Below are 17,438 nucleotides of genomic sequence, written 5' to 3' on the forward strand. Positions count from 1 at the left end.
ATGGGCGTGGCCTGGACCCATATTCACGAACGTATGAAGGACGCATGGGCGTGCCCTGGACCAATTTTTACGAACGCATGGAGGGCGAATAGGCGTGGACCCATATTCACGGACTAATGGAGAGCAAATGGGCGTGTCCTGGAACCATATTCACGGACGTATGGATGGCGAAAGAGTGTGCCCTGGACTCATATTCACAGACGCATGAAGAGCGAATGGGCTTGCCCTGGACTCATTTTCACTGACGTATGGAGGGCGAATGAGCGTGGCCTGGACCCATAATCACGGACGTATGGAGGGCAAATGGGCGTGCCCTGGACCCATATTCACGGACATATGGAGGGCGAATGGGCGTGGCCGGGACCGATATTCTCGAACATATGGAGGGCGAATGGGCGTGCCTGGAACCATTTTCACGGACGGATTGATGGTGAATGCGTGTGCCCTAATCCCATGATCAAAAACGTATGGAGGGCGAAAGGACGTTCCTTGATTCCTTATTCACGAACGTTTGTAGGTCGAACGGGCGTGCCCTTGGCCCTTAGGCCTATATTCACGAAAGTTTGAATGTCAATAAGGCTTGTCCTGGACCAATACTCACGAACGTGTTTAAATCGAATGGGCGTGCCTTCAGCCCATAATCACGAACGTATGGAGGTCAAATAGCGTGCATTATTTGTTTTCAAGAGGAAGAAGGAGAATACTATGGACGTCACTATAGCTGTATATACACAAATCATGTTTTATTATTATCAACTCTGCATTTTTGAGAAAGAGAAATACGAATGATCTTGTACAAGATTCATATTTTTGCTTTCGTGTATAATGGGCTATGTAGTTTCATTTCTTTTGAAAGGCATTTTGGAGACGTATTTTACGTCAGTCTGTGTAGCTTACATACCTGTTATTGTAGGATAAACATCTAAATTATCCATGCTATGTTGCGAACATTTGACGGGCATGCATTCTGATGTTATCTGCTTGAACAAAAACCTATATTTATCAAAGCTAAATAGATGTTGTATTTTTCCATACTTCTTGTAAAAAAACGAAGTAAAACAGTTAATAGCATGTCCTGAAAATACATTAAACTGTTATTCATTAATAACTAAGTGTAGTTCTGCGGAATCATTGAATATGACTTAAGGTTTCTTGAATATTTGACGGGCATGCATTCTGATGTTATCTGCTTAAACAAAAACCTATATTTATCAACGCTAAAAAGATGTTGTTTGTTTCCATGTGCTCAATCCATAATATATACTTATATACCGATTAAATATGTTTGTCCAGTAGTTTATTTAAATTTTATGATTCCTTTTTACAAGATGGGGGGATACAGGCATGTCCTACGTTTTATGTCCTTTTACGTTACCTGTCATATAATGAAAGTGCGGGCTTGGATTTGGCTGAAACGTTGGTTGTGCCCTTCGGTAGACTAAGCATTATTGCGTGGAGGGTCTGGTGTAATTTGTTATGAATTAGCTTTAAAAATGTTGTTCTCGTGTTCATGCGCCGGTGTTGGAGGGTGTCCCATTTGTGGTCGAAAAGCACGTCGGTGACGCTGCTTGCTCTGGCGTAGTCATGTTTCACGAATCTTGCAGCGCGACGTTTAACCAATTCTAGTTGGTTGATGTTACACTAAGAGTGAGTAGACTAGACAAATCATGCGTATTTAACAGATGTACGAGCGTACGCCTCGAAAGCATTCGATTTTGTGCTTGGAGGGCTACACCATGTTTCGTCTGACAAAGAATATGGTGGAATTGGCTTTTTTGGATATATAATCAAAAAGATGTTTGTAAATTGTAACATCAAGATATTTGGCATGATATGCGGTGTTGAGAATTTTGCTAAATGTGTTTGGGATATGTTTTCTTTTTGTGGACACGTGGATGATTTATCATTTGTCATGAATGAAAGCCATCTGCGAATAATTCTCCACGGAATCGGAGACTTTTATGGTCTGATTGAAGTTGGCGTGTGTCGTCAAGGCCACTAATGATTCGACATAGGAGGCAATCATCGGCGAAATAGCGAGTCGTATATTGGACTTTAGGGAGGGGGCTGGGGGCGTAGATAACTGATATATGCCAGGAGAAGGAGTGGGTCAAAGACGCTGCATTGAGGGACGCCAGAGGTGACAGGCGATGTAGCTGAAAATAACCCCTCAATGACAAGCTGTTATGTTTGCAATATAAGAGTCTTCAAACCAGGAGTGGGTTGTGCCTCTTATTCCAGAATGATCCAGTCTAGTGGTTGTTATCTATTCCTTAAGCTAAGTCATTGAAAGCTTACAGGAGTTGAGTGTTTTTTTCTGAACCCATGTTGATTGTCAGAGAGGATGTTGTGCGAGACAAAATGAGAAACGCTGCTGCTAATGTGTTCCAACCCCTTGCAGGAGACTGATGTTAGTGAAATAGGTCTGTAGTTGGATAGTGAAGAAAGATTTTCCTTCTTGAAGACAGGTGGGACAGGCGCATGTTTCCAGTCAGTTGGGATCTGACCCTGATCTAGAGAAAGTTGAAATAGTTTTGCTAAGTCTTGATACAATTCAGCTGAGGCAAGTTTGAGTAGTATCGTATGTATCTTGCCTTGGCCTGGAGCCATATGTGGTTTTGGGCTCTACAGAAGCATTTGGACGCCATTAATTGTGACATGTATTGGGTTAACAGTTGGTATGACGTTGAACCATGTGCTCTTTGGTGAAGACAGAGTTGAACTGGTCATTCAGTATTTCTGCTTTCTGTTTACCATCGGTGAATGCCAACCGTTCCTTCTTGAGTGAAGACACGCTAAAGTTGTCTTCCTTCTTGGGTTTGATACAGTTCCAGAAGACATTTGGGCTTGTGTGGTCTTGCTGGAGCAGATTTCCTATGTGGGCATAGGCGCTGGGCTTTCCTCTTAGTGTCTTTATATTTGGACTAATAAGATGGGGAATGAGAACCAGAACCGGAACCATCGTTTGTTTTAGTCTGATGATTCTCCTTTTATCCCGGCTGATTAAATATTTGGGCGCTTTGGCGATGTAGGACTTCGTCTTTAATGATTTTTTGGCGGTCGTTGAAACACTAATTCAACCAAGCCCTCTCGCCAAGTCGAACTCCTGGCGGTGACCCCGACTTTTTTATATATATTTTAAGATATGTTTATGCATTTGCTGTCTGTGTTGTTTGTACGCTGTATGTCTCTCGCTCAGTGTATGCTAGGCTGTAAGCTTGTGCATTTAAATACGGGGTCTTTGTTTCATTTTTTGCTACTTGGCTTGTCCATGGTTTCAATTGTGTTATAACATCTAGTGTCCTCTTAATAGGTCAAACGTCGGAGTATTGCAAATCGTGCTCCATAATGCACATCCGCCTATTGAATGATATAGATGACATGTTGGTCACAGATTCTGTTCATCAATGCTACACGCAGAACTCTTATCAAAAATCGCATCGACTAAAGGTAAATGACACATTACGTCACCATAGCTTCCCAACATATGAAGGAAAATGATGTATCTTTGTTTACATTTTCTATAAAACAAGCGTCTGCCTGACACTTCGTGTCTGCTGCATTTTCCCTTTCCCATGACGGTCATTGATGTGTTACACGATTTATAAATCAAGTAGGAAATACACGTGCTTAATGGTCACAGTACTCGTGTTGTAGCCTTGTCGTGTCATGGCTTTTTCAGGGTATAGTACTCATGTTGTGGTATTGTCGTATCATGGCTTTTTCCAGGGTTACAGTACTCATGTTGAAGCCCTGTCATGTCATGGCTTTTTCCAGGGTTACAGTACTCATGTTGTAGCCTTGTCGTGTCATGGCTTTTTCAGGATATAGTACTCATGTTGTAGCCTTGTCGTGTCATGGCTTTTTCAGGATATAGTACTCATATCGTAGCCTTGTCGTGTCATGGCTTTTTCAGGATATAGTACTCATGTTGTAGCCTTGTCGTGTCACGGCTTTATCCAGGGTTACAGTACTTATGTTGTAGCATTGTCGTGTCACGGCTTTATCCAGGGTTACAGTACTTATGTTGTAGCCTTGTCGTGTCACGGCTTTTCCTGGGTCACAATACTGATATTGTAGCCTTGTCGTGTCACGGCTTAATCCAGTGTCAAAGTACTCTTTTTGTAGCCTTGTCGTGTCACGGGTTTTTTAAGGTCAAAGTACTCATGATGTTGCCTTGTCGTGTCACGGCTTTTTCAGGGTTAAAGTACTCGTGTTGTAGCCTTGTCGTGTCAATGCTTTTTTCAGGGTCACAGTACTGATATTGTAGCCTTGTCGTGTCATGGCTTTATCAGGGTCACAGTACTCATGTTGTAGCCTTGTGTCACGGCTTTTTTTCAGGGTCAAAGTACTCGCGTTGTAGCCTTGTCCTGTCACGGCTTTATCAGGGTCACAGTACTCATGTTGTAGCCTTGTCGTGTCACGGCTTTTTCAGGGTATAGTACTCATGTTGTAGTATTGTCGTGTCTTGGCTTTATCAGGGTCACAGTACTCATGTTGTAGTATTGTCGTGTCATGGCTTTATCAGGGTCACAGTACTCATGTTGCAGCCTTGTCGTGTCATGGCTTTATCAGGGTCACAGTACTCATGTTGTAGTATTGTCGTGTCATGGCTTTATCAGGGTCACAGTACTCATGTTGTAGTATTGTCGTGTCATGGCTTTATCAGGGTCACAGTACTCATGTTGTAGCCTTGTCGTGTCATGGCTTTATCAGGGTCACAGTACTCATGTTGTAGTATTGTCGTGTCATGGCTTTATCAGGGTCACAGTACTCATGTTGTAGCCTTGTCGTGTCATGGCTTTATCAGGGTCACAGTACTCATGTTGTAGTATTGTCGTGTCATGGCTTTATCAGGGTCACAGTACTCATGTTGTAGCCTTGTCGTGTCGTGGCTTTATCAGGGTCACAGTACTCATGTTGTAGTATTGTCGTGTCATGGCTTTTTCAGGGTCACAGTACTCATGTTGTAGTATTGTCGTGTCATGGCTTTATCAGGGTCACAGTACTCATGTTGTAGCCTTGTCGTGTCACGGCTTTATCAGGGTCACAGTACTCATGTTGTAGCCTTGTCGTGTCACGGCTTTTTTTCAGGGTCAAAGTACTCGCGTTGTAGCCTTGTCGTGTCATGGCTTTTTTCAGGGTCACAGTACTCATGTTGTAGCCTTGTCGTGTCACGGCTTTTTTCAGGGTCAAAGTACTCGCGTTGTAGCCTTGTCGTGTCACGGCTTTATCAGGGTCACAGTTCTCATGTTTTAGCCTTGTCGTGTCACGGCATTATCAGGGTCACAGTTCTCATGTTTTAGCCTTGTCGTGTCACGGCATTATCAGGGTCACAGTTCTCTTGTTGTAGCATTGTCGTGTCACGGCTTTCTCCAAGGTTTTAGTTATCATATTGTCACCTTGTCGTGTTGCGGCTTTTTATCGGAGTACAAGGACCAAAGTTTGTGCATTTCTTTCCCCTCTGTATTTCCTTAAAATGTATCTAAAACCGGGTTAAAATGTTTTTCGAAAGAGTGTGATCTATCATTGGCACCCTTTCAGCATGCTTCATGTGACATGGCAAAAATGTCGTTCACCTATCTGCCGTGTTTTGCAGCCGTACAAAAGCAATTAACTCTAAAAAAATTATTGCATTTTACGCAAATCAGGGTGCTTACAATATATATCACAAACAAAGTAATAAGATGATAAAAAACGTAGGTTTTGATAATTTTATTACTTTAAAGTGACAGTTAACAATAAACAATCGAGTAAGACGCCATGACAACATGTGAATATGTGAGGTTTTACAATTAAACGTATGATAACTAATTATCATTCCGACATTTAATAATAATGTGTCTAAAATGAAGTAATATATAAAATATATAAGTATTCCAGGCACACTGTTTCGAATCTTTATTGACGTCTTCTTTAGTTGTTACGAACGTATTGCTAGTGATAGTATGTAAGTGAACTCCTTTGTCTGTTTCCGCATTTATATCTGTCCCTTCAATGTCTTGTATCAGTCATTTCGTCATCTTATATTTGGGTTGTACATACAATTAACAAAAGAGACAAAAAAATGGAAACAAAACACGTTTTGTACAGTAAACACAGCAAAGAAAGATTACTTTTCTTGAAACAAATGTTAAGAGAGACCTTTGAAAATTAATTAATTCAATACTCGTTTAAGATGTGTTTACGCGCAACTACCGCTAAAATGGCCCGGAATCCGGCGTACCAAAAGGAGGGTGACACGACACCCTAAGATCGGTGTGTTGGATATTATCATACTTATGTCGTAGACAAATTTCATTATTTTAAAAATATTTCTTGTTTGTGTTCTTTTTTACAGTAAATGATTCCTAGCAAATATGTCAGAAACAGATAAACATATTTTATAAGCACTTGGTTGAAATAAAACGTAACCTGTTGATAGAAGCTAAACAAATCCTTTGAGGTAGAAAAATACAAATGAAAGCTAGAATGAATTACTACCTAACATCTCGTACTGAAGGCAATATATACATACAAATGATTAACACAATGAAGCATAATTTATTTCATAAAAGACATTTTAAATATATATAAAATTCACTTTCTAATAAGTACAGTGATAGATCTGCATAAAACGGTAAGCGTGTCTTATTAAATGCTTTCAGGTGGTTTATGGAGATTTATCGGTGAAATTTCATTGATATTTCCCTATTTCAAACAGTAAATATATAAATTTTACACTTCAAAATGTCAGAGCGCATAGGAAACAAAACAATTATCATCTATTTCATCACATTGTTTTAAGGGAATATTAAATTGTATCTTATAGATCAGTGTGTGTATACCACTTGATGAATTACGTCATATATGCTACGTTGGAAGGCAATATTATGATTTGAAAAATGACTTGAAACATTTCTTTACCATTTTAAATGAAATATAGCGCAGTATATGCCGCTTACGGAACCCTGCCTTCGATATTCTACCAGAGTTTGATTGCGAGTTTAGTTTCTTTAAACACTTCGACAAACCTTTTGACAATACGGTCGTCTGACAGAGCACTGTCAAAACATTATTTTGGAAACAGATTTGTCGAAATGTTTGATGAAACTTATCACCTTATCAAATTTCGGAAATTAAACAAATACGGGGCGCTTTAAGCGGCATAGACTGCCCTTTGTTTCGTTTAAAATGGTGTTGTTAAAGAAAAGTTATCTTCGATTAAAGGCTTCATTTCAAGCAAAATTTTGCCTTTCGACGTAGCATATATGACGTAATTTATCACGTGGTTTACACACACTGTACATATTTGAAGGTGTATTCATCACGTTGAGGACAATGGAGGGAAGTAAAGACTACCTTTTTGCTAAACAGAAACAATCATGTATGCCAACTGGCTGAAAACAGCAGTCTATCCCGTATAGTTATCAGGTTTGGTTTCGTTACATAAAAAACTCTGCAGCAATTCATGTTTAGGTATAATGACATGTGCTAATGCTATTTTTCTCAAAGTGAAGTTTGGGTGTCATTTCTAGTCTTGTTCAGGCGAATGAACACCTTTTGCCTTTAAATTAGTTCAATGTCTATCGACTTTTTACTCAATTTGAGCGCTGATACCTGTTAAACCACTAACGATGTAATAGCGAAACTATGTACAGTTATTTAATGTGATACTGGCATGCAAAAACATGAAAGTGTATGGAATGATGATCAATACAATAAATATATACAGCAATCGTGATCATGTATCATGAAACAACAACAACTTCCTTCATATGCAAAAAAATGACGCGTTATCGGCCACATTACGCCCTACTTTGGGCTACTTTATGGCAATTACGTCTTCCATTTTCTGCTGAACTTGACCTTGTACGCCATTTCACAGTCCTGTCACGCGATAACAGTGTGCACATAAAATGCCACGATTGCATGAAGACTGAAATGGTTAACTGTAGACTGCTTCAGTAACCTTTGTATTTTTTTAATAAAGAATTGAGAATTAATACACATGTAGCTCTTTTCAAAATAATCTCAAAACAATGAACTCATTATCGGTCAATACAAAGAGTTGCGATCCATTAGATAAAACTTGAACAAGATCACAGGTCATCTTTTATCACGTGACGATGTGTTGAACCACGTGACCAAAAACGTCACAAGCAGAATTAGATGTGTATTGCTATAACTAACGCTCGCGCTACCCGTAGCTGGCTCCATACGTGAAGGTTGAAGTTTTTCCTCATCATCAGTAACTGAAGACAAAATAATGTAGAATTTTCCGTAATATAGTGGATGTTGAATGTCACCATACAGAATTATATTTGCTAAGTATTATATGCAGAGCCATTTGATCCCTCATTTAGTTAAACCAGTGTTTTGTTTTAGTATTTTATAAATGTTTTATACAATTATATGCGAGGTTGGTGATTGCATCGCCAACAAATTGGTCGTTGCAACTTAATAGCGCGTTTAATTATTGTATGTTAGAATGTGTATCGGGCAATATGCATTAGAAATATAACATTTCTGTAGGAAAGACAAGAGTAATTTTCGTAATATATAAGTATACCACGAATGCTTGATGACAAAATACTTAATATACGCATATCTGCGCATTAATTTTCTTATAGCCCTCTAAATACACAGCAACATAATAGGTAAACTTATGTTTTGATTTTTGCTTGGTTGTTTTGACTAAAAAAGCAGTGATACAATGAAGTCTATTGTTGTTTTTGGTAATGAGGACAAGTGCTGGATCATTGAATATACTAGTATTCATATCCAGTAACCGAATTAACTCAATGCGAAAATGAAATAGCAGTCTACCATCAAGTTTCAAAAATGACATACCTCTTTTATTGATAGGCTTCTCTGCTGAAAGAGAGAATGAAAACGATTTTAAGGTTTGGAATGACTCCATCTGCATAACTGATATGAGTAAACAATGATTAGTTGTTTTCTACCGTCTAGGGGTATGCTAGCCACAATAACAAACAAGGTAACTAACTAGTACAATATTTTATCAGAACAGGTCTTATTATTTAAGAAACTTTGAAACAGTAAATTAATCAAACTTGGCATTTAAAGCTGCACTCTCAAAGATTGAACGTTTGGACATTTGTTTTAGTTTTTGTCTTGGAACGAGCCACTTTTTTTGCGAAAATCCATGGAAACGAGTTATATAAGACTGCTTACAAAAAATAGATCGCAGGTTTTTATATTTATGTTAAAAAATTGATGTTTTATGCAATTTTCTTAAACCGTTAGTAACGGTTTGAGCCATAAAACATTAACTTTCGAACAGATATATGAAAATCTGATATTAACGCAAAAAATTGCTCATTCCAACACAAAAAATAAAATAAAAAATTAAACGGTAAATCTGTGAGAGTGCAGCTTTAAAATGAAAAAGAAATACTAAGTCTTAAATGACTAGACTTACCGTTCAATATATTAACGTTCAGACTGTGGACTTGTTTGTCAGACGTCCTACACGTGTATGTCCCCTTATCAGACATCTTTGCATTTTTAATTTCTAATATACTACTAATTGTTCGTGATGTGACAGAGAATTTCTTTGTGATGATGACTCCATTTGCCTCGTTCGAGTGGAGCGCATTCCCATCCTTGAACCAGTCCACATGGTCAGGTGGTGCTGCGGTGTCTGTGGCGTTACAGCTTAACACGATTGATTGTCCCTTGTCGACGTGCTGCTGTCCAGTTATGTTGATAGCTGCAAAAATGGGCAAAGATTGTTCTTCACTGCTTTTGGCTTTCAAAAATCGAATTATCTAAATATTGTTTTATAGCCTGCCATAATAAAGACTCGGTATTTTTGCTATGTTTTTTTACACAAAGATTTAATAAAACCTGTTCTGACAGACCATTATGTTAAATGGGAAACAGTTAATATATATACAACATCAATATCATGCCAATTATCGACACTAGTGGTATGTGTAATATCACTGATTCAACAATAGAAATACATGAATAAATAAAAACAAAACAACAATGAATAATTTGCATTGATTGATTAACTGTCCAATATTTTTTGGGTTTCTACTACAAAGCTTCCGTGATCTGAAAGTAGTTAGATAAACATAGCGCTGTATTCTGTTTTGCATGATGTAAGCCTATAGGATTTATTGCTGTATCTTAAGCTGGAGGAAGATGGACATTTGTGGATAACACGAAATTGAATTTCCTTAATAGCCATCTCGTTTTCCGAAATATTGAATAGGAATCACTTTATGTCATGGTTCTGATAGCATGAAAGAATAACATTTCATCCGATAAAATGTCTATAATAACAGCACATGTTAAAACATGATACAGACTTGCTGTATTCAGTAGCCAAACACACCTTTCATAAATAATGACAATGGCGTATCATAAGGATATCCAATCCAGTAAAGCAATCCAATGACAATACTTGGGCATGTACACATTGCACTTTGGTGAAAGAGAGAGCAAATATAACCAGGAACTTATTACTGGCAAACCCAGGAAAATCACAGAGAAAACAGCAGAAGAGGTGTGAAAAATCTGATAACGTGGGCTCTGTTTCCGAGGGCAATAACACAACAATACACATGTAATCAGTAAAACATGCCAATTAACTGTTTTATTGCAGGAATCACTACCGCCTGTTTCTTTAATACAAGATAGATAAAACCGTTTCCGCCTTTAATTAGAAGCACTTTACAACGCACATCAAGCATGAGTCCCACCGTACCACTGTAGGTCACAACAAGATACAGCCACAGAGAGCACAACTTATAATAACAAAGCAGTGTGAAAGGTTAATTGATATTATATTTTATTGTCGAAAATAAAGGTAGCTAAAGCTTGGCACAAAATATGCAAAATAGTTTTCTTATGATTGCAAAAGTATTAAAAGTGTTTGCACGTGTCGTTTATGATGTGTTTGATTGTTAAGTTATAAAGGAACATTCCTTTTTTATATCTTAAGGAACTATATTGAATATAAGTCTATTATTCCAGCTGCTAGTGATGTATGAAAACGAGAACTGTTGTTTGTTGGCTAAGATTGTTTCATCCTTAAGTATTGTTGTCACGCACAACATTGACAGTGAGACGAGATTTTGATTCCAATGTGAATTCAGTTAATGCGTGTATAACTCCATAGAGCTTTACATTATTGTATTCAATCAGGTTGGTAATTAATGTATACTATATTATGGCCGTAAGTTTATGAAAAATGTTGTTTCTTCCAAAATGAAAAGGATATTCCCTTGTGACAACTTGTCAGTACGGAAATGATAAAAGCCGGCTACAGAAAACATGAACATATCTCATCAAATTCCCAATATGGAACCATGAATTCTGGGAATTATTAAAATATTGACAAATTGCTTTTTCTATTGACAGTTATGTGTGTTGATATCAACTTATTTGAATATTTTGATGAGAAGTAAACATGAATGTGCCAATCGTGTCTACTCTCCTGTCAAGTGCAAATGTACTTCAAACATGCCTTTCTTCCATGTACACACAGTCATTTGCACAAATGGTATTTTCGAAATGTACATTATGAATCCATTTTATCAACAGGCGAAAGACAAAATAGCATATGGTCGATAATTTCGGGTGAATAAAAGGCGAGTTTAAGACATCGAATTCATGTATTAGGTTGCAAATTAAAATAATATAGTCTAACAATAACAGTCATCATATTTGCTTCAAAATATATCGCGCTAAAACTAAGAATTAGGGATTCGAAAAAACATGATCGTAAAATATAATGCGTCATTGACAAATAATTTTGCTTGCTGTCGTCTCTAAAGGAAAACATGCTGCCAGATTGTTCATTTTTTTCCAGCGATTTGGTAAATTGACATATTCGTCATTGAAAAATAATTAGAAAGTATGTAAATGCACTTCCAAATTTTATGACTTATCGTACTCAAACACAACAAAATAACTGTTGGTAATGTATTGAAAAGCAACACGTACAGTCTCATGCAGGCCTATGTCAAAGCTTTAAGACAACTAGTTGCAAGTTGCCGTCCCGCATTCAGCGCACATTGATTCTATCTGAGAAACGCAGACGGAAGTCTGCACACAATGGCTGTTTAGTGAGAAAAGACCAATAATGCAAATACGATAGTGACTGTATAAGAAGACAAATGCCAATTTGGGACAGACACAACATTAGTGTCTAATATTTCCCTGTTTTGAAGTTTCTTTAAATCCCACATGGGAACGACAACTAATTGACTACTTAATAATAAAACAACATGTTCTGACAGCCATTCTCTTGTCAGCCTTTTAAAGCAATTTCCAGATTTTGGGCTTCAAAAGCAGAAACGTGTTTATTATTATCGAGATAAATCCACTGATACGAACAGTCATGCAACACTGTAACATCTGTGAAATAAGCATTTTCAAAGCTTCAAATTAATTAGCAACCACCGATCTTTCGTTTGTGATATTTTATGATTTTAGTGCATGCAACAATGGGTTCAAACGCACGAACTAATACACAAATCTTACATACTACGTGTATAATCATACATTAGGTACTTGTGTTCATTTTCGCCAGTCTTTAAATAAGTATTCTAACTTTACATTTACAAGGTTTCTGACGTCTTCAATACTATAATTTAGAGATAATTCAATAGCTACAATTTAGAGATAATTCAATAGTTATAATTTAGAGATAAACACCTACCCGGTTTTCTTCTTTTGTGGTCATCTGAAAAGGAAAGTCACATATAGGTTAATGGTTCTTTAAACATAACAAAAATCGTCAACCTAAATCCTTTTGTCTAGGTGATTTGTTATAAAGTTCTGAACTTCTTTCTCGCAAGGCGTTCTCCTACATATCTGGGATTAATGTTTCATGTTTGCATTCTAGAATAATTGCAAAACATTAATTATATTGCAACAGTCGGATTACTGCTTTGAAAAATTTATGTCTTTCTGTATGTTTTACATTTAACATATATCGTTCGTGAATAGAAGAGCGGTTTCGATTAGTGGATGAACGCAGTAAAAAGATATTTCATTTCAAGATAGCTTTCAGTTCTGTTTGATTAACGACATGTTTAATTCAATATATCAATAAAGTATGCTTAGAATTTAAATAGCGGAGTAGAAAACACATAATTCAACCTCAAAATAAATAATTGTTCCAATATTGTCTTCCCTGTACGCGAAATTTAATTTTTATCTCTGTTGTTGCAGTTTTCCCATTAAGTTCTGCTCTCATGTTCTCTCCAAGGTACTGGCGCTTTATTCCTGACATTGGAAACAACTTTACTCTTCAAACGTGTTAATCAGGCCATCAAATTGATAGAGCATTGCTGTAATTAATTCTTCCCTATATGAAATGAATGGAAAGTTACGTAGGGGCAAGCTATGAAAGCGTGACGACGTGCTAGGAGCTGAGAGATGAGCGGAAAGTCAATACCTGTAGATATTCATGGCAAAGATAGAACTTTATCCATATATCCTGCATAAGAAATGGCATCCCCAGACGGAACAGTGTCAGAAAGCGAGAAAAACTCTAACGGCAGATGTTATCACCCCTTCCAAAGGGAATTTATTACAGAGGTGCGCAAATTTGGTTGTCTTCGTTCTTAACTTACATGTCTTAATTAATGCACTTTTAAAGAATCTTTTGAACCTGGTATACGTATAAAAAGGTTGACGCACTTATGTTGTCTTAGACATCCCAACCATTGTTTTACACCACCAATTTTAGGCTTAATGCCACGGACGATGACATTGGGAAGTTCAAAACAGTATTGGCAAATTATATGTGCAGGAAAACACAACAATGATCCCTTTAAGATGAAGGGTGTGATTTACATACATATTTGATTGCCCTAAGATCCAACACGGCATGCTAATGGTAAAAGTCGTGCTTTACAAGTCTGATATGATCATCATGGGGCCCAGCTTAATGGCTCAAAGTATTTGAAGTGATTTAATAGTAGTACGTAGCCATAAAGAGACAAGCACTCCCTGATACAGAGAAAAAACGTATCTAATATTTAGGTTTGCATAATTGAAGGTCCTTTGGGTCATTATGCCATTATTATGAGCAATTAATTTACCATAATATGTTGTTTTCAAAGGAATTATTAGCTGCTAACACAATACAGCCAAAGGATTGAGTTATGCGTTATAAAATAAAAGGACACACGGCGTTTTACTACTATCTACTTTAAAATGATGAATTGCTATTATAGAACATCAATCAAATAAACGCTTTCGAGTTTACTTTTATAATACAGTCATATTTGATAATCGTTTGAAGTCATGCTATATTCTTCAGAAAACGTTGTCAAATCCACAGGGATGAACGCAAATTGAGTTATAATGTTTCAAGCATCATCTCTCTATAAACAAGAGCTTTCACAGCGCACGTAATTTGTATAAATATTTCAAACCACATTTTAAACTCCATTAAAGGTTTACGGAGGGAAATGAATACATTCGTTGCCGTCTAGCAATTTGCATTAATGTTGTTTCTTTAAAGCTGCACTCTCACATCAATGCCTTCAATTCAGTCATATAAGATAACGCGTAATAGAACAGATCTCTTTGTTTGTTTGGAAAACTGCCGAAAAACACATTTTCCTTAAATCGTTATACCATAAAACAACAATTTTCGAACGTAAATATGACCAATTGCAATTTGTCACCAGTTATTTATCACTGGTTTCCAGACTTTGATGCAAATTTTGCTTTTTCCAAGACAAAAAAATATGTCAAAACAGTTAATCTGTGCGTGTGCAACTTAAAATTACAACCTAAAGAGGAAACTTACCTATAACATTTAAGTGCACAGTTCTTTTCATTTTATCTTTTGTACTGATTTGACACTCGTATGTACCAGCATGTTTTAATTGCACGTTTTTAATGAGTAAGTTCCAATAAGGGTCTATATGGTGCACTTCATAGTCTGTTCTTTGAGCGAAAGTCGTATCTCCGATTGTTAATGGCTCTAAAGAAGTGTCTCTTTTCCACGTTACCTGAAACAAAAATATATTTTTCTGTTTTCCATCTTTCAACAAATGTTTGTTGATGCCGACATTTGATAGCACAATCTCCCTTTTTTATGCTTCCATTGACGACATAAAACATTTTCTTAATAGAAGAATTTGATTTAACTTATTTATTACTGGACATATTTTTGACAAGTGTCTAAAATAAGAGTGTATCAGCATATGTTTGATGAGCTTTTTTATTATGCATTTCTACATTTTAACACAGCATATTGTTCGTTTCGGGCTCTAAGTGCGCACAAGTCTTAATTGGGTTTTGATATCACTAAAAAGCGAAATTGACGCTAGCATGCGGGGCAATATGAACAACAATGCTGAACAAGATAGTAAACTTGTAGAAGAGGGAAGTGAACATTGACACGTGTACGTTATGTTTCCGTGCAACCCGCCTAGTTCATGGTAAGTACACACACTCTAAGGCTTTCTACTTCAGGCATATCTTGAGAGCTATAATCGATTCCATGTTTGTATTAATTTAGATTCTTAGGCGGATTGTGAAACAAAAACACTACTTTTATAACAAAACTACAATACGGTGGATTTCAGAAAATGAGAAAATACCGCTAATTCCCGAGTTTTGAGAAGCTTTTGCCTTTGGTGATAAAAAATAACGTTCAAAAGGCTTCCTTTACTATTCTATAAATCGTTGGCAAAATGAACTATAGAGACATGGGCGCAGTGGATGTGCAATACGCAAATATGGTGTAAAGTCATCTACAAACATGTAGGATGTTTAACCACTTACTACATAATGTTCTTCGTAGGACTAAAATGAAAACAATAGTTCGTGAATGCTTAGTACTGTAATATGGACACGCCAAGTAACAGTTATAATACAGAATAAAGACTCGGACTTTAAAAGCGGAAACAAAAGTATGCATGTAAATATACTGCATGCACCATATTGATAAATTAGCACGACACGCAAACCAAATGTCAAATGTCAATTGGAAATCAGTCGCAGTTTTAGTTGACCTATAATGAGCTTCTTTGAAATATAAAAATATCAGAATGCGACTTATATCATCAAATATTCGAAACCATGTTGGTGCAAGATTTGCCTCCCACGTAAACCGGTAATACATTATTCAGATCAATCTCTAAAAATATACCAAAATGTATTGAAAGCCGTTAATGAGACACGAAGTAGAATGCACTGCTTTGAATGTACTTTTATGAATTCCATAGATTTTTTGGGGATTCTAACATTTCCAGTGTGTATTCACAACGTGATAAATTACGTCATATATGCTACGTAGGAAGGCAACATTTTGCTTAAAATGAAGACTTAAAACAAAGATAACTTTTATTTACTACACCATTTTAAATGAAACGAAGGACAGTCTATGCCGCTTAAAGAGCCCCGCCTTCGTTTTATAATTACCGGAGTTTGATAAGATGATTAGTTTCATCAAACCTGTTTTCAAAAATAACGCTTTGACAGTGCTCTGCCAGACGTCCGTTTAGTGAAAAGTTTTGTTAAAGTGTTTTAAGAAACTAAACTCTCAATCAAACTCTAGTAAAAGACCTAAGGCAGGGCTTCGTTAGCGGCGTAGACTGCGCTATATTTCATTTAAAATAGTAAAAAGTTATCTTTGTTTTAAGCCTTCCTTTCGAAGCAAAATGTTGCCTTCCGAAGTAGCATTATGATGTAATTTATCACGTGGTATACACACAGTGATTTCAGTATTTGTGAAAGAAAACCTTATAGGCACCAAGTTTGCGTCACGTGAATTTTGTTCATCAATGCTATAAGCATCTATATGTATAGGTTATTGATTATTTGGAATTCTTTATGGAAATTAAACGCCTAGACGAACGTTTATTTTTCATCAGGACCGCCAAATAAAGAATTACCGTATATCATGGTTAAACTATATATTTTTGCTTACTAACAGTTGAAAATGTCGTCACCGCTACCATTGAAATAAGAACGCATACAAAACAAGTTGATAAGTTTTTTATATATTGTTTTCGTATTTGTTTAGTTATCTGAAATAGTTGTCATCTTGACCGAATCTTAGTTTCGGCGTTGTTTTTTGGTTTGTTTTCCTTTTAAAGAAAATCTTCCAGGGCGAAAGCATGACAGCCTCGGTAGCGTTCAAGTAACTTTCACAAAACTTATTTTATATTTTTAAATGTTTTGTTAGATAAACTAAACCACGTTTTGGCAAATACCCATCGACTTCTTATAGCACTATTATAGATTTACACTTACGCTACAAAATATCGTTAATCGGCCAATATAATGACGATTAATCTGATATGTACGGAACGTTAAACGTCCACCAATGGGAAATTTAAAAGTCGAATTTTTCAAATATACAGCAATAGCATTGGTTAAAAAAAAAGATATCCACCATTTACAAAAAAATATATAGATACAATGTTGTCGTTTTATCACAAGCAACTACT

The 17,438-nt window shown here is 36.6% G+C and overlaps 1 protein-coding gene across 2 annotated transcripts in view; it reads right to left on the reverse strand.

The window, feature by feature from the left end:
* Positions 1–6,015: 6,015 nt before the first annotated feature.
* LOC128229130 (tyrosine-protein kinase-like otk) overlaps positions 6,016–17,438 on the reverse strand; it is a 64,112-nt gene continuing 52,689 nt past the window's right edge. The window contains exons 3-7 of one of the 2 annotated variants that reach the window (XM_052940839.1): positions 14,786–14,990; positions 12,680–12,703; positions 9,425–9,715; positions 8,833–8,853; positions 6,016–8,234 (exon numbers count right to left, since the gene is read on the reverse strand). In XM_052940839.1, the coding sequence (XP_052796799.1) occupies positions 8,089–8,234; positions 8,833–8,853; positions 9,425–9,715; positions 12,680–12,703; positions 14,786–14,990 (687 nt within the window). In that variant the 3' untranslated portion in view covers positions 6,016–8,088. Of the gene's footprint in view, positions 8,235–8,832; positions 8,857–9,424; positions 9,716–12,679; positions 12,704–14,785; positions 14,991–17,438 lie in introns of both variants that reach the window. The other variant, XM_052940838.1, reaches the window with a different exon arrangement.

Source organism: Mya arenaria, chromosome 3, assembly GCF_026914265.1.
Source record: "Mya arenaria isolate MELC-2E11 chromosome 3, ASM2691426v1".
Lineage (NCBI taxonomy): Eukaryota > Metazoa > Mollusca > Bivalvia > Myida > Myidae > Mya > Mya arenaria.